At 41.8% G+C, this 19,130-nt stretch overlaps 1 protein-coding gene across 2 annotated transcripts in view; it reads left to right on the top strand.

The window, feature by feature from the left end:
- Positions 1 to 19,130, top strand: part of LOC144722721 (mineralocorticoid receptor-like) — a 91,390-nt gene that overhangs the window by 28,374 nt on the left and 43,886 nt on the right. For both annotated transcript variants that reach the window (XM_078601069.1, XM_078601070.1), the window contains one exon: positions 6,305 to 6,421. In XM_078601069.1, coding sequence (XP_078457195.1) covers positions 6,305 to 6,421 — 117 coding nt within the window. The remainder of the gene's footprint in view (positions 1 to 6,304; positions 6,422 to 19,130) is intronic.

Raw genomic sequence — 19,130 nt, 5'->3', positions numbered from 1 at the left:
ATTCGAATGTCGGTGCCAAATTATCAACAATTCTATTCTTTGGGGGGGGGGTGGGTGAGGGGGGATGAATTTGTACAGGACTTAATCCTGTTAATGTCATCGGACAACAAATCTTCATTATATGGGCTTTTGCGTGGCCTAATACGACTAATGCAGGCACAGTAGGAAGATGTGTATTTAGTTGTCATGGGGCCACAGTCTGATTGAGAGTATTGCTGTGTCCAAACATGGGCTCAGTGTGTCTGGTTCAGTAAACAGGACGGTGTCACATAGCCCTTAATGTATATATTATGGTCCCCTTCAAGCGGAGTACCGTTGCGAACTCGCAGCACGTCAGCGATATTACAATGGGCTTTTTTTCAGGGCAGTTACGATCGTCGCCAGCCAAGATCTATGCACTGCTGAATGAGAGCCTCTCGCACGCTCTCGGTACCACGATGCAATAGTCCACGTAGCTGGTGTGCACGAGCTGATCTTATTTGTCCATCCCCCATGGTGGTTGTTATTTTCTCTCACTTGACTGCCATCCCGCCGTCATTCTCGACCATTTGTCATCGTCCCTTCCAGTGATGTGTCCTGCACAAGCCCCACTTATCTTAAATCCGTTAATATGATTTGCCTAACTTTTGCATATATGCTGTGCTTCATGTGTTCCGCTTCTTCAGTATAATTCTATGCATGCTGCTTTTGTGCACTTTTCAGCTTTTATTCCAATCTTATTCTCAATCTTCTTGTGTACGATTCAAATATCGTTGCTAGTAATGTATATTGAATCAAAACATCTTTAGGTACACTGGTATGTTGGACATGTGTGAAAAAGAGCTTCATAGCTCATCGAATTTGTCCAGTATAAATAAAGATTCTGAGTCTTACTCAAACCTCATCATGTCCACCTCTATTTGGGCAGCGTTCAATAACTGCCATAGACAATGACACAAAGATGACATGTGCAGCCTTAACAGACTGTTGGGGCGAGTGCTGTTCGCGAGCACCTATGAAGGCCGGCATGGTACACGAGGGGGGTGGGTGGCCAGCACCACGCCTGGCCACCTTTGTCTCCCCAGTGGCGATGTTTACACACCTCACCAGGCACTCTGTTGAGGCTTTGTCGACCTAGGAGAGGCCCAGGACCGGTTCAAATATTCGCCACTGCCACAGATCCACATTCTCTCCATCAATATATCTTCATGCATTACTTTTATTTTACTCATTTATCTCGGGTTCAATTTTGCAGCCTTGCTTATTCAATACACTCCTGCAGTTAATTTCCATTTGACGTTATGATCACTTAAGTCTTCAGCAAATGATGAGATGGTCAACACGTTCACAATTTATGTTTATGCTTTTTTAAATCACGATTATAAACACGAAGAATAGCTTTGGCAGCAGCGCGTCTCCTTGTCTGATTCTTGTAATATAATAATCTTCCATATTTTTGCCAATAATTGCCTTATAAATAAAACACAGTTAAGTAGGACACTGCCCATGTTGAGCAGCATACATAGCTAGGATACTGCAAGGGTTAGGGTTTCACTTTGGCACTTAAAACTACAGTAAACTACTTTTGCTTTGCATGCACGGATCAGCATTGCAATATCAGCCACATTCGGAGACTGCGAAAGAGATAGTGCAGTTTTTGAAATCAATGAGCGTGTTGTTATAAATACTACACATTAAACACCCTGAATATAGCATCAACAAGTTAGCTCTGAAGAGAAACGTTTGTGGCTGCATGTGCATTAGTGATAGGCTGATACCCACTTTAGTGTGCACTTCACACTGCCAAAGCTGTTTTGCAATATACAGTAGTAAATACATCATGTGCCTGCACGAAGGCGTTCGCATGCCGTAAAGGAATTAAAGCATCCTAATAACCGCTCAAGACGTGCTAACTAAGTTAGAGCAACAGCCTTTCATTACCATTATTACATACTTCATGGTGATTATGAATAGTCCTTCCAGCAAATTATCAAGTAAACGTGTTTGTGAGTTTAAGAAAGTGTTTAATGACAACGCTTTTTGTGGCTTTGCTACATAGCCCATATATCATATAATTTCATAGATTTAACAGGCGTTAACTATTTTTTTTATTTTACCAGGTAAGGACCACTAAGCTATATAGATCTTTTTCAGAAGTGACCTGAACACAAAGGATAGCTCCAAGAAATGGCTTATGTGGAAATATATAGCAGCCCAATACTTTAAACGCATGTTTCTAAATGTGGAGGGAAACACTGGAAGAGCCGGTCAAACATCCACATGACCATGGGGAGAGAGACACGCAAACTCCAAATATTCTAGTATTCTACCATGGCAAAGGGGTGATGCTGTTATTTGCTAAATTAATCACTTTGCTAGACCAGTTTCCAAAATGTCCCCCAATGTATCATACGGTCCATTTCTGAGTCATTATTTGTCCATTGCCCTGCTTGTGTGTATCATCATTGCAGAACTACAGTACTTGCAGACTCTCTAATTGGGCTCAAACTAATGGGCAATGGACAATGTAGTCGTTCACATTCCCACACCTGCTTTTTGTGAAGTTCGTTTGCCGCTCCCTGAAGATTATTGCCAATTTTTTAATCGCCTGCAGCTATTTGTTTAGGCAGCACATTATGAAGGCGCAGAGCAAAACAGACCAAAACAATCCGTGGCCTACTTTTGTGGCTCATATATTTTTTCTTCATGGCTAGTCGTTCAGTTTAAATATTTAACACGTAGGCTTTCGAGACCAACATTACGATGCATAATTGATCTTTGGGTCAGATCGTGCGAGTAAAATGTGTCTTGTACACCCCCCTCCACCAAGACAGCCGGTTAATAAAGCTGTCGCGTAAACAAGCGCGCCAATCTGTGTTCGACGTTGAGGATTTCTCTTGCAACAATTTAGCACTGTACCCAGTTAAATGTTTTTGATTGGTCACCAACAACACCGGTGTGCTGAGCGGATAATAAATCGGCCAGTTCGTTCACGTGACAAGTTTATTCATTGTGTGCGTCAGGCGGTGGAGGGTGCATGACACATTTTTACCAATGCGGTCTGACCCAAAATCCCAATCAGTATAATTATATTCATTACAAACCCCAAATGACCTATATACTCTTTGTTGTCTCCGTTTAACAGCCACGAGAGTGCTGCAGACCAATTCTCATCATGAGCCACAATTGGTGAAACCCATAATGTATTTGTGATCAAAGGATGTGGAGAGATCTTAATTTTTGGAGCTTTCGTGACTGCAGGAATTATTTAGTGTGTCTTTCTCCTAATTTTCAAGCTTGCGTGCCGTGCCACGTCGTCATCTTACTTGCGCAGCAGCAACACGTTGCCGTCCACTCATTGATATGCTAATTTTCTCTGCCCCCTCCCTCTCTCCGTCCCCGCCCCCCCTCCCTATATTTAAGGGACCGTCACAGAAACGACCCCTCTCTCTGTGCCGATATGTGTCCTCTCTCTGTGTGTCCTTGTGATGTCTGTCTGCTTGTATGTCTGTCTATAGTTTTCTAGTTAGATTTTTGTTGCTATTTCTCTTATGCCTGATGATGATTGCTTGTGTTGCAATCGAAACGTCGCTATTATTTTAATTTATTATTTTATCTTTAGACGTGACTTAACCGAAAGAACCAAAGAATAATGTGGAGAGATATGCTCAAGAGCAAATTCGTTTTTTGGCGTGAGTTTATTTTACAGAATCAGAATGTTTACACTGGAGGAATCCGATGAGCTATGATGCTCTTTTTCACTGATATCTAGTCGGGGCAGGTCAGAACAGGTCAGAACGTTACAGCAACAAACAATAAAAAAAAACACGATAGGAGTGCAAAGTATAGGAAAGTTTAATGTTTTGCTTACCTGTTTTGTTATTTTACCAGGTAAAGGCCACTGAGCTATCCACTTATACTCTTTGGTTTTTTCGGTAAAGTCACGTAGGTAAAAAAATGAAAATAAATTAAATCGCGACGTTTCGGAGGCAACACAAGCTTCCGTCTTCAGGTGGAACCGTCACAGCATAATTGCTGTATCAAGTGATACAGTAATTTTGCCTCCGAAACGTCGTGATTGAATTTATTTTCTATTTTTTACCTACGTTACTTTACCGAAAAAACCAAAGAGTATGGACCCTTGCAGTCACGAAAACTTCAAATCTAGAACTATCCACTTATGTTTAGCTTCTTTTCAGAAGCAACCTGGCCACAAATGATTTCTGCCGTCTGAATGGCTGAAATGCCCACTCACAGTTTCTACATCGCAGCCCCGTGATTCCTTTGCTGTTGTTAAATACTCCTGGTGAGAGGAGGGGTCTACGTGGGCAAAGGTCGGAATTTTTTTTTGTACGTACGTATGTTTAACTTTTTTTTCGCACTGTAACATTGCCAATCGGAGGTGCAAGGAATGCACCAACACATCCACTGATAACGAACGCACATTCAGGTGCTGGGCCGTTTGATGCTGTCGGTTCTGTGGCTGTGCATTGCCGCCCCTGCGCTCGATTGAGACACAGATGAAGCCTTCACTTCCAATTGAAATGCAGTCGAATGTATTAATGATAGGAATCGGAATTGCCTTATTAAACTATCATTAGCACAATTTGGATTGTGGCGTTAGCGCACCTGCAACACGCTAATTTATTCGGCACAAATTTTGAGTAGATTTCTAAGCATTTTTTCAACGTGCACATATATTTTTCTATTATCGCTGCGTTATTCATCTGGCACCAAGTGAGAGATTGCTTGCATTAGAATAAATATGTCGTACAATAAACTGGCTGCTTACAGTCCCACGTGCTTTGGAAATAAACACTTTAATCTGTCAGTACAGATAAAAGCTAAATGCGAATAAGCATTTTTTAAGTGACTTTTTTGTGCATGAACATATATGGGCCCTTTTTTCAATCAATTTCTGGGGATGAAGACCACTTCACAGAGGTGGAGCTATTTGACTAGCACACGGCACCATCATCGTGCTGGTGCAGTGTTAGTTGGTGAAGGCAGGGAGCAATTGATGTTGTACAATAATGGAATTTTGCTGCACCGCTGTCTGCTGGTAACGTAGTCTCTGCAAAAAAACATTACAGCATCTATTTTATGTATGGTGGTCGTCTATCCAAACACTCTCTATACACAAGGAATTATATTTTGAACACATTGCCATCATCCTAATTCCTCATTACTATTTAGCAATGATTAAGGTTCACTCCACATTGGCATGACATTTATTCTGAAGGCTAATGAGACTGTGTAGCCTTGTAAACATTATTTCGTGGTGAGACATAACCACAAATGCTGGATCACAAGCAATACACTTTCTGATGTCCTGAGAATCTCGTGAGACAAAATGTAGAACTGTTAAATATTTATATCATTTTTTTTACCTTTGCTGAATAATTCACATGTTAATTATACAGGTGAGCTTATGTCTTTGATCAGCAATGGAGCTCTTTAAGCTTTAAGTAAGGCAGTTCCATTCAGGGCTGGCTTCTGCAGAAGAAGTAATGAATTAATTATTACCCAGACAGATCACAGCCCTTTTTTAACTAGACTGTTAGGATTCACAAGGTTACATTTGCTCCCCGATATGCAAGTCTGCTCAAAACAGTGATAGATCTGATTGGTAAGATTGAGATTATATTTATCAAATTGTGCTTAAAAAGTAATGCATTAAGACCTCAATTTACAAAGAAAATTATATATAAGGGTTTGCCTTAAAAGGCATTGGCCGTTTCTGTTATTTAAAAGAAAAAGTGAACTATTTGTCACCAAATGTTCAAATGTGCTGGGCAGTTGCATTCAGTAATTTCACCAGAAGTGAAATGATTTATGGTTGAATACAAAAGTAATTTAATGGTCTTGACACTTGTTTTGCATTATTACATTTACAAAATGACTCGGACTAACATTCACGGGGACATATATTTTAATGACTTTGAGCTTCATTTCTAAACCACGTATACATTTAAGTCGTAATTTCTAGAAATAAAATAGTCTCCAGTTTTACATGGTAATTAAATGTAAGATTACTGTGTTCATGCCTTACAAAGGTGATTACAATCCAAAAATATGAAATTATATTTCCAGACGCCTGCGAGAATTTTGAAAAGCTGAATTTATCACTTTCATTTCACGCTTCTCTGATGTCTAAACAATGACCTTTGTTATTCGCTCTTCCTTCCAAGTAATTTCGCTTATTTTTTTTCTCTTTTTCGCTGCATGAATATCACAGGAGTTTTACGACAACCTTCGTGAATTTCGTTTCGATCTTGCACAGCTTAAGCTGTCGCTTTCTAAAACATTGTTTTCCTGTTTGCAGGACAGCACAATTATCTGTGCGCCGGCCGAAACGACTGCATCATTGACAAGATCCGCCGCAAGAACTGCCCAGCTTGCCGTCTGCGCAAGTGCATCCAGGCGGGAATGACGCTAGGAGGTTAGTGCACAGCGCCCATACATTGCTCTCTCTTCATGCTCCTTGCGCAGAGTTTAGCTGAGTGTAATTCATTTTTAATGGAAATTATCTCTCTGGCCAAGGTATTTGCAAAATTAATGTTGACTGCTTTTGCAAAGGAACATATTGTACGCATTTTTTTGTAAACTAACATGAAAACTTCATGGCCTAATCTTCCCATGCTTCTCATTTGCCTAAAGAGGAGTCCTTTGAGGTTTGATATTCTCGGGACAAGGGAGGCATGTGTATTACACCGGTCTGGGTATGCCAAAATCTGCCAGTGATGTGTCCTGCTGAATGTCAGTCTCTCTACGTATTTTTTTGTTTAAATCACTTTGACGGAAAGCGTGTTACAACCTTAAATGTATTATAGGTAAGATGCTCGTTACAGTTTGAAATCAAATGCATGTTTTTTGGAGGCATTGCAGGCTGTCTTGACTAGGCTGTCGTGACTCAGCCCTCGCAGTCGCTTTACAATCCTCCCTTTCAAAGGTTCTCTATAGATTGACCTTACCCTCCCGTACAGCGTTTTATGCTAATATCCATCCATTAAGATGTGACACGTTTCACACTAATGAGTGAAAATGAAGCACAGTATGGTATGATAGACATGTTTACAACCAATCGTTGTGGTGTTTTTAATCGCCCGATCAAATAATTCTGAACACTCTTTCATTTATTTGTGATTGACGCTAATATTTTTCCATTGAGTGAGTGCTTGCTTGTAATCTTCATCTGGGATTTGCCCTGATAAATTACACATTAGTGCAGGTTTTCCATCTGTGATAAGCTTATGTGTGTGTCTAGTCTGCCCGTGGGTTGACCTAGTTTAACTGAAATGTAGGCCACAGACGGCACGCTTAAAAAAACATAATTTCAAAGTTTTCACCCATACAGTTTCATACAATTACATCAGTGTGCATGCACAGTCTTAAGGTTCTGTGTGCACGTGTGTGTGTGTTGAGCATCTGTATTCATGCACTGCACATGATATGTATATATTGAGTCTCTACTGTACAGACAGTGTAAAAAAAACATTCAAATAGAAATCTCTGCATCGTACTTTATAATTTCCACGGACGTGTAAATCGCATTGGGGGGGTGGTGGGTTGGCGGTGGCGGTGGGTGGGTTTGATAAATTAATGATTAAAATTAGCTGTGCTCATTTGTTGCTTAAAAACGAACCCCCCCCCCCACCCTTAAATGAAATTCGCATTATTGTCCTCGGGAGCGATGTGCACTGTGTCTGTAATGGCTGCCGTGGCCATTGGCCACGTTCATAAGTATCTCAGTATCCCAGGCGATCGCCCACACGGAGCGGTCACAGGATGAATTCCTCCTCCCCTCCCACACTGCACTGCCCCCCGCCCCTGCAGACTCCTCCACTCAGTAGGTCACGTGGAGGTGGGGGGGGAACGGGACATCAGGCAAAATGCATCAACACACGCGAGGAATGTCGGGAATGCTTCTCTTCCACCACTACTTGCGGGTCCTTCTCCCCGCCTGTCTACCAGCGGGCGTAGCACAGCGCGGCTGCCTTTGGAGTGCCGTAGTGGTAGTGCTTGCGTTTTACGGCCGTCCAAGATAAGACTTTTACAAATGGGAGCCGAATGTAAAGCTGTCGCGGAAGGCGGTGTCTGTGTGTGTGTGTGGGGGGGTGACATCGCACAAACGGCACTTGTGTGCTGAGCGTTCGTCCTGGATTGCACACCAGTTTTGTTGTGTGTGTGAAATTTGCCTCGACCATGAAGGCCAATTCTCATGGCTAATATTCGTAACTTAAAACACCCATTTTAGTTTTCCACTTCCCTTCCCTGGAATAGCAAAGGTGGTGCGAGAGTGGGTGATACAATAAAATGTTACGAAATGGTGGCAGAATTAGCAAATGGCAGCGTGGTACAGCAATTATGTCCGAATGCCAAGATATATATCGATAAATGTAACAAACACACGTAACCCCCCCCTTCCCGGATTATGGAGTTATTTAATCTTTTCAAACATTTGTTCAATAAACAGCTGTGTAAATATGCGTTGCTTTAATACACAAATGAATTAACGCTTTCTAAATTGCCAAAAAGTGTGTCGGCGAGTTACCATTTTCTGGAAATTGTACGAGCTGCAGAGGTCGCAACCGGGTACCCGATACCCGTACCCTACCCGATACCCATACCCGGCCGGGTACGGGTACCCGTTTGCGACCCTGATATGGCCGGGTACGGGTACGTGTAGGCCGTGAGTCACTGGTGAGTCACCGTTTGTCACTCATTTCCCAACGTCTTGTCTCTTCTCACAATTCAAGTTCCTAGAATCAACCCACCCGCGCCTGCAACATGGCTTCATCCCAGAGGTCGCAATCAGGTACCCGATACCCGTACCCTACCCGTACCCGGCGGGTATGGGTACGGGTAGGGTACGGGTACCCGTTTGCAGAGGTGTGGACTCGAGTCATGTGACTTGGACTCGAGTCAGACTCGAGTCATGAATTTGATGACTTGCGACTCGACTTGGACTTGCATAACAATGACTTTGTCCCACCTATGAGATGTGGACTCGAGTCATGTGACTTGGACTCGAGTCAGACTCGAGTCATGAATTTGATGACTTGCGACTCGACTTGGACTTGCATAACAATGATTTTGTCCCACCTCTGCCCGTTTGCGACCTTGGTGCGGCCGGGTACGGGTAAGGAATCAAAACCCGTTTGCGACCTCTGACGAGCTGTGAACAACCTCACCTAGTTTCCAGGAGGTCGTGGGTTCAATCCCGACCCTGACGCCTGTATATTTGGAGTTTGCATGTTCTTCCTGTGGTCATTTAGATTTTTTTCTGGGTCCTCGGGTTTTTCTCTCCACATTTAGAAACACGCATATTTGGCTGCTATAAATTTCGACACGATAAACCACTTCATTCGTGGTCAGGTCGCTTTTGAAAAAAAACGATATTCGTCACTGGGCCTTACCTGGTAAAGTTAAACATAGTTTATATGCTTTGGGTCTATCGGTAAAGTCACGTAGAACAAAAATGTAATTTTTTTACAAAAAAACTACGACGTTTCTACGTGACTTTACCGAAAGACCCAAAGAATATGAACTTGTGCAGTCACGAAAGCTTTAAGTCAAAACATAGTTTAGTTAAATTTTTGTTTAGTTCAAGATGAATTGCATACATTACCGCCCTGAAAAATACTCTGATAGATTACATAGGAAACTAACATTTTGTTAACGGTCATCGGCGATTCAAATGAAATAGCATATTAATATTGAAGTCAATCCATGTTGCTATGCGCTGCAGCAGTTGCCATGGCATCATGCGCTATGAAGAGCTGTGACCACATTCAGAGGAGTAACGTAAATTATTTTACATGGATTAGTCATGTCGCAATAAAACACATCAGTGCAGGTACTTTCTGTCTTTGGCACCTCCGATTAGCACGTTTGGCTACGTACGGTGTGAAAGAAGTTCAACATACATACATTTCGTCTTTTAAATGTCTGAATGTGTCTGCTTCAATGACTTTGGTGCGCACAATCCCAGAGTGCTAGATTTGATTCCCAGCAGCAAAGTACATCTTTGGGTATCCCAGCTGGAGCTTCCTGTTGTTTGACGGAATCTAAAATAAGCACAGTGAAACACTCCTCTTATCACCCTCGATGTGTGTGCTGTTGAAGGCCCTGCCCATGCTGTGTCGGTCATGGAGGTTGTTTGACCATACTTCACCATGCTGGTCAGTGCACGTGGCTGAATGGGGGCTCAGGACCAGTTGTGACATCACTGATGTTAGTTGTAGACAGGAATTCAACTGAAGGACACCAGATTCATAGTGCAATGCGCTCGGTGCTGTGCGACCGCCTCCACCCCCACAAAAATAACTCCTGATTATGTTGTGTGTGGTTATATTCCGGGAACAATGTGTATAAGAAAAAAAAACTGCGTGTTTGTTATTAACACGGCCTTAAAACTAACTATACAACAGGCAACGTTTCAGGCAGTGGCCCTTTGTAGCATATCATTCGTGCTACGAAGAAGGAAATTAAACATTTGTGCTATTTACTTAATTTTAAGGCAGTGTTATTGACCAACATGAGTTTTTTGTGTTAACTGTGCATGTGCTCTTGTGCCAGTGCAGCAACACCAAATAATGTGCATATAAGGAGACACATTTGCTGCCACTTCTGGGTTTTCCTGAATTTTATATTTGAAAATAACGTATACGGAACTTCAAAGAGACCACTGCTGGAATTCGTATTAGCAGATAAAATAATAAATTGTCATTCCTCTTATTCAAGAACACATGGACAATGGGAAAAATCTGTCCCCATACAATAGGATTTAAGTAGATTAACTGGTGCCACTGATAATAGTACTCTTGGGCAATATATAGCCACAGATGTTACTGAGAGGAGTAAACATATTTAACATTTTATTTATTTTAGCAGGCAAGGCCAACTGAGCTTTCTGACTCTTTTTCAGAAGCGACCTGGCCACAAGTGATAGCTCAACAAAGTGGCTTATTGTGTGGAAATTTCGAACAACCAAAAACTCTAAACGTGTATTTCTTAATTTGGAGGCTAGAACCAGAGGACCCGGAGAAAATTCCACATGACCACGAGGAGAGAGAGAGAAAGAGACTCACACAGACCACAAATATACAACAGGCATCGTCAGGGTAGGGATCGAACCTATGACTTTGTATATACCAGGCAAAGTATTTAACATCTTGCCACCGTGGCGCTCATAACTGTACCTGGGACATTGAGTTAAACCAGCATGGGTCCCGAATCTTTTTGTCAGTGTTTCATATTTTAAAGCTTTAGAAGTAATAGACCATACCTTTGATCATACTAAAGATTAGCACATGCACTGTGTGCGATGACAGGTGACAACTATTCGTTATTACCTACAGAGGACAACAGGACAATGTGCCTGCCACAAGTTTGGAATTACACGGTGATTATTTCACTGCTCATAAGAAATAAGGTCACTTAAAACTAAGCAATGCTCCTTCCATGTATAGCGCTGTTTTGAACCGATATGTACAGTTTTACACAACGATGTAATGTAGCGGTAGCAGCGGTAGAAATTGCCAAGACTGTGAGAGCCTTGGTGTGCACACTGCACACACACACACTGCAAGCCGCCATGCTGGTTCACACAGCCCACGCTCCCTGCATGCCCTTGGCAATCGGAATCCCAGTCTCAGCTCGTGTAGCCTTCTCTCTCGGAGCCAATGGCTTGCACGCGACCCAACTCCCCCCTCCTTCACACAAACACACACAAATCCCTCCCACATATCTCTCGAGTCCCATGCCCCTTGCGTATACACCAACTTGCCCCATATGTAGTACCCTTGTTTAGCCTGGCATGCTTTCCTCATTTTGCCTCTGTCTGGCTTGGGCCTGCTGCTTTAGGTCTGCTTTACTTTGTTCAATCCTCCCTTTCGCCAAAACTTTGTAAAACATTTGCATGCTGGTGGTAGCCTCGCGCTGAAAGAATGGCCCAAATACCAAACGTGCAAAATAATTATTAATTATTACTATGTTTTTGGCTTGCGTAGGAGTTTACTTAAGTGATGCTTGTACTGTACACAGATATATGTATGTTGAAATTCTTTCGCGCCGTACGTAGCCAACTGTGCCAATCGGAGGTGCGGGGGAAGGACAAGAAACTAAACACAAAAGTCAGTTTCAAAGAAATGGGTTTTCAATCTAGATTTTAAAGATACAGCCCTTTTGTTTATCTACTGCTAGATGAGGGCCTAACAATGTAGGTCGTGGGGGGTTACTTGATCATACTTCGCCACGGTGGTCATTGCAGTCTGGTAAAGATGGTGTGACGCGTAGACTTTGGAGCATGGTACAATACAACAATGGATTACGTTGCGCAAGCTCTCTGGTGACAGCCCCTGCTATGAAAACAGGGGGGCATTGCCCTGAAATGTCGCCTATTATGTATATGCTTTTTTTCATTTAAGACAAATGTGTTGCGTTTTTTTTTGCCAGTTGTGATTATGCACCGCTGCCAACGCAGCATAAAACAATAATCTCTCGTGCATGGTGGGCCATCCACTATCCAGGCTAAAGCCTGCTCGGCTTCCAGCATCTGACTATATTGGGTGGTTTTTGGGTGATTTGGACTATGGCCTGTAACTGTACAGTGTCTGAAATACTATTGTAAAATGGTATGCGTAAATAAGCCTATTAGCATACAGTATCGAGGGTCGAGTCATCCCGTCAGGCACAGACGTTCATGGGTAATCTGTGCCTCTTTTAGGTCGGAATGTATACTGCCAAGTCGATATCCGTTAACCAGATCAAAGTCCACTGCGATGCGTTATTGTATGTTTTGCAATGGATGCTCCTGCCAGAGAGTAACTGTTTGATTTTCGGGTACTTTTCACATGTACAGCTTGGGGCTATGCCTTTGACACAACTCTGGTCCACTGGCACATGATGCCATGGAGTCCTTAATTCAAAATTCAACTCACCAGTTGTCCAGAGATGAGTTGAGAATTATGGATACAAGAGAATATGAAGGCCTTTCGGATCCATACTCGATATTGTTGTAAACGTTCTGCTTATTGATATAGCTACAAAGTCGGCAGTCTTGAAGAGTTTAAATGATCATGTCCTGCATGGAGTTTAGTAATGTTCGAATGCATTACCGAAGCATGCTGTCCACTATGTCGTAGACTACCTGACGATATTATATGCCCATCCATATGATGTGCGTGTCTTCCTGTCATTATCCGGAGCTTTCGCTGTTATGTGATAAAGATTATCACAGTGAGCTTACTTATGTGACTGACCTTAGGTTGTGTATACTTCCTTTAGTTTATTACACTGCTAAACAAACTGCTGCTATGAATATCCAATGCAGTAATATAAATAAATAGGTGTGTTTCTACTATTAACCATATACTTATGCCTCATCGGATTCTATAAAAGACAAAGGCATATCATACACCATAATATCTAAAATTATAAACTAAACTTTTTTTCTTACCAGGTAAGGCCCACACTGAGCTCTTTTCCTGTATATAGGGGTCGAACCCATGACCTCTATACCAGGCGAGGCAGTTAACATCTCGCCATCGTGGCTTGGCTTTTGCATTCTTTAAAAAAGGCGCTTGATCTTTTGCATAAATCGATGCGATCAAGCAGTCTGCTACAAACGAAGGCTTGAAATGATACAACGAAAAATGGGAATTACTCATAGAAGCACACAGCAGTTCATGTTGTAAAGCACCCTAAGAGACAGAGGAAGACGTGGATCGGCAAACGGATTGAACCGTTAAGGACAGTAAATGGGATTGGGCAAGACTCATCACGAGAAGGAATGTTGTACCATGGACTGACTTGTGCTGGAATAGTCGCCATAGGAGAGACAAGATCCAAGAGGAAGACCATCAAGGACAGAGCCATGAGGTCTGCTTGCGTGTGGGAGTGAGATTGCAAGACTGAAGTGGGGGACAGTCACATGGGGACACCGTCATCCAGCAGTGGATGGATCACGTGTTTCGACGATGATGATGAATGGGCTAATTATCCATGTTTGTTTGGCTTTTCACATGTGGACAGGAAGCGTTGCCATAAGCTTGAGGTTGAAGGAGGCTCGCAACCAAAACGTTTCTCTGTTCGGTTTACATTTTAAATTGCAGTCATTATTTTAGACTTTATTTTGGAAAAATATGGGACATGCGAGTGCACAACGTAGGCGTGTACTGTAGCTCTGCACACATTGACTGCAAAAAAACGTGGGCATTGTTTGTCTCAAGCAAGGGGAGTCCTGAGAGTGCTAACTCAATTAGCCCTTCATTTGTATCTTTTAAAATACGTTTAATTAGCCCACTGATTAAAATGCACGTTTCAAAGGCAAATGAATTGCTGTATTATTTTTCTACTACCTGCTTCCTCGTATATGGAGTCACTGGAAGAGTAAACCACTCATGCCACATTTGAAATGCATTCACGCATGAACATATATATATCTGTGGAAGCACAGTTATTAGTTGGCACAGTCTTGCAGAAAGAATGTGAAAAGCAACGTTGTTTTTGCACATGTGTAGGCTTCTAAGCAATCTGCTTTATTGGTTGATAATAGCATTTAAATTTGATTAACGCGTAGATTATTTTTTTACCTACAACTTGTGTTAAGTGCACTATAACGCAAGCACAAAGCAATACGTGTTGTGCAATTTTCTCCCAAGTTACCGTGAACATCAACGCAAACCTGTGTACATTCTTCTCGCTTCTCTTTTTTGTATTCAAATATGAAAGTTTAATCGGGAAGATCCAAGTCGAAGTTAAATAATAGGCCCGTAGCCTTAGAAACTTGGCCATAAATTTTTAGGTCACGCCGAATTGGGCTCCCGTTAACACATTAAGCTGTCGGTAACGCAAGCGGGCATAGCAATGTGGCGTGCTTGGCATGCTACTAAACCAAACAGCGAGTACAAATATCTTGGATGGCAGTGTGCAATTCAACGACTTGGGCACTGCTCACAGTGGCACGGAAAGCTCTCGTCACCTGTGCAGCAGCAATCCATCTCCCACCCTCGTGTTTCCTAATTTCATTACTATACCTCCTGCTCCTCGGTGATAATTCTTTAATGCCTTTTCCAAATTTCGGCTGTCATTACAATCCCGTGTTTTGTCTATCGATTGCCACCTTTGCAAATATCGTCTCGGGCGTTTGTCTGCTTATCGTTTTGGAACGTGTATTAATGTAGCCTCATCCCAAGACTCTATGTAGTCCTGATATGGCTTGTGACATCTTGTATTTTTATTCCAAGGGTAATGCGTTTGTCTTCTGTTCTCACACTTGTTTCAAATGTGATTTTTTTTTTGACAATGCGCTGTGTATGTATATTGTCTTCTGTAAACATTGTTGTTGTTATTGGTCACCATTTTTCTTATCCATGTGTTTTCGTTTTTAGTTTGCACCAAAAGGGAGACTTCATCAAACGCAATGCCACACACGCTCCAATAGAGGATTTGATATGGAGGGAGGAATTACATTTTAGTTTTCACAATGATTGGTGGGAACTGAGCGCTGCTCTCTATGGCATTAGTTTGGCAAACAGAGGGCAACCCTTATACCAAATACTCCCACTGCTTGTATCTATCCAGGACATTTTTTTTTCTTAGAAATCAAGTTATTGCTGCAAATTTGGAGAATCGGAGCCAGCGATTTTGTTTGTGGGGTGTGTGTGGGGGGGGTTTGTGCCATGTTGTTGTTGGGTTATTATTTTTTGGGCCTTGCCAAGGGTCAGCGATTGTATATGAATGGTCCCTTAAAGGTTGAAACACAAACGCGTCAACACGGCGCAACACAAATTTTACGTAAAGTGAAAATCTTGATTGTTTTATTCCCATTAATTTTTTTAACCCAAAACTTTTGATCAAAGCCAATTCCATGGGGACACTTAGAACTATGATCCCTGCTAAAACACAGTACACGCCGACTAAAAACCCTTTGACAAGGCTCGAACATCGCAAAATGCATTTGTATGGTCCAGGAATTTCCATTGCGGGAAATATATTACAATTCCCGTAGATAGGTGTTGTTGAAAAACATACTTCAAATCGTGATTGATAAGGGCTGCAGACATCCATTTTGGCACATACAACCAAGAGTCCACATTCCTGTTTGTCTTGTAAGCTATTTACCCTCACCATACCCAGTACAGTTCTGATGTCTGATGGCACGGGCAGTGCATACATTAAGTCGTCTATAGAATCTCAACTATGCCCCCACGTTCAGAGTTGTCGACGTTGAGGCCTTAAAACTACCATGGCTGCATGCTTGGATGCGACATTGTCCAGGCCGTTATAAACGCTGCTTTATGTGCTGCAATGTGCCGTGTGGAAAATAATCAAACTTGCAGAAGGCTACTTTTTAAGTCCATGAAATGTGAAAATAGCGATATTCTGTTAGAAAATGACTGTTTCAAACAAAAGCTCTTCAATACACGTGGACGGAAAATGTTGTATCGCTTAGAGTCACGGATGACCTCGCTGAAATACGATGATGCATCCTTTTATTTGTTCTTATTCTTGAAGAAACTTCATAGCTACAACCGTGAACTATGACATTCCTTCACGGATCTAAAGTACTGCAAATAGCCTCGCAATTCCTGCGTTGAGTGCGAGACATGAATTCATAATTTTCTCTCTGCTCGTGTGTTTTCTCTCTCTCTTAATCATCTATTGGTGACATGACAGGGATAGAAATGTGATCACTTCATCTCCACGGTGGGGATTCTCCTCTCTTTAACTTTCCCTGGCTGCCACTGTCTTACCCTCGCCCATTAGTCATTATCCCCTCTTACCATATTGTAATTTACATTATGAGACCTCCTTTACCAGTGGCAAAATATAGTGATAGGTTTTTACCCTTTCAACTGGTACAAAAACTGACACCTTTATACAATGCATCATGTTTGCAATAACCACAACACAAGCAGTCAAAATGCAAACAAAAAGAAACAACTCTGATAATGATATGCACTGTCCTTGAAGTTGATTGGTCCACACCCAAGACAGCTTTTCTTAGAGCCCAGTCTCCATTGGTGTTGGACCAGATGACGCCAAAAGGCGTCATCTGGTTTGCATTTTGACTGCTTGTGTTGTGGTTATTGCAAACATGATGCCTTGTATAAAGGTGTCAGTTTTTGTACCAGTTGAAAGGGTAAAAACCTGTCACCATATTGTAATTGTCAAGGCGATGCCTTCAATTTGTAAATGTTCTGAAATCCACGGCGCTCCTTCGTCCGTCTTTCATCGCAAGCCTCTCCACGTATCTTTGCACACTTTTCTATTGCAGTACTCCCTTATATATATACCTTCTAAAAGTAAAGTATAAAATTGCCTGAAACCCCCCTGCACCCAATTAAAACGTGCGTCCTGGCTTTCATAACAGATCTCAGGCTTGAAAATATTTCTCACAAGAGGCGTGTGTCTAAATAATGTAATGCTCTACTTGAAAAAATACCTTTAAGCACTGTATACTGAACAGAAAGCATGCTATTGCTATAATCAGCAACAGGCATGCTCTATCCAACGCTAAATCGAGCGTTCTAAATATATTGAACTCTGACCGACCCCACTGGACATCTTTGAAAAAAGAGCTGTATCGCTCAGTGGGCCTTACCTGGTTAAAGTAAAAATAAAAGTTCAGTTTAGTTGATTGACTTCGTCAGTTATGTCCTGTAATTAATTCTGCTTGGCATGCATTTCTGCTGATTGCATTATTTTAATGTGTGTATCTTGCTGTGATATTGTGTATTGACGAAAGTTGTGTAATATGTAAAGTTTAATCTGAACGAAAACTGTACTTGTGTAGTAGTACTTAGCCTCTTCTATCCTGCAACACAAATATATGCTCCGTCATCTTCATGTAGGGATGAATGTGGCAACCGATTACCCACTGTGTATGCAAATGTATCAAAAATATGTACGGTGTCGAACTTGAATTAGTCTCAAGACATTTATGGATGCTTAATCTGATAAGTGCAACACTGCCTGAGGTGGTGCCCTGTATAAAGTTTGCTTGTACTATATATATTTATGCAATTCTCTAACATGTGTGTAAGTTATACAGTCATGGAATTGCTTCCCATAAACCATAACGGTGTGGCGCTGTTACCAAACTCTTACAACCCAGGGCTTAAATTCTCAACGTTTTTTTTTCTGGATCACTGGCAAACTGGAGTTGGCATGTAAGTAGCAGCTACGTCTGTAGAGAGAGGCATGTGGATATCATACCGGTCAACCCATACAGTTTACCCCTTTTCGTGTACTGGGAAATTGAGTTTTCAGGTCCATTCGGCAAACAGCCGTTTCAGTACGGGGAAATTATTTTTGTCTATTTGTTTGTGTTTCTCCCTTGTCACGGGGTGACCAATAAGGTCTGAATTGTCTGTAATAAGGTAGGCACTGATAAAGGGTTGACAAGTATGGGATATATGCTGTGTCAATGTGCAGAAATATTTTCCATATCACAGCAACAGGTAAATTTATTGGGCCGAAGAATCCGCACTATGTTTCTTGGATCGTTTTCAATTAATCTGTTCAAGAGACAGAATAACTCACACCCGTCTGATTGGTCGTAAGCCTTCATTGCGTGCATCCGTCGGTGATCTCATTCGATGCCAACGGGCACGTGATCGTATGAGCAGCAGCTTGTGTTGTGCGAGCCGGTCTGTGTGTCGTGCTCGTGCCAAAATATGGATGTGTGCCTATGTGCACTGGGAACTGTGGAGCCACTGACCGTGAAGAGGGGATAAGAGAGAGCAATCCCGAGACCCACAGAATTCTGGCACTGTGCTCTCACACTTATAAACTAGACTGACGTTATTACGGACAGTTTAACAACTCGTAACGTTTCTTTGTGAATGTATATATATATCTTTTTTTAAAGTTTCAATGAATTCCCAACGGGTCAAAGAAATGTATAATTTCGGCCATTTTCTTACATTCGTTTGTAAAAGCTGGCACACATCTACACGAGCAGCATTGCGTCTGTAATTAGAGCATTTTACTTAGGTACATAAAAAAACATACATTGGGCGTGTAATTTAGCAATTTATAAATATTTTTTTGGGATATTAATAACCAGTTATGGTAGCAGTATAAATAGACTAAAAAAGTATGTTTACTGTTAAAAAGTGTACCATCAACCCATTAAGGAT

Source organism: Lampetra planeri, chromosome 15 (genome assembly GCF_965212315.1).
Source record: "Lampetra planeri chromosome 15, kcLamPlan1.2.h2, whole genome shotgun sequence".
Taxonomy (NCBI): domain Eukaryota; kingdom Metazoa; phylum Chordata; class Hyperoartia; order Petromyzontiformes; family Petromyzontidae; genus Lampetra; species Lampetra planeri.
Note: the sequence above shows the minus strand (reverse complement) of the source record. Positions and strands in the feature narration are given on the sequence as shown.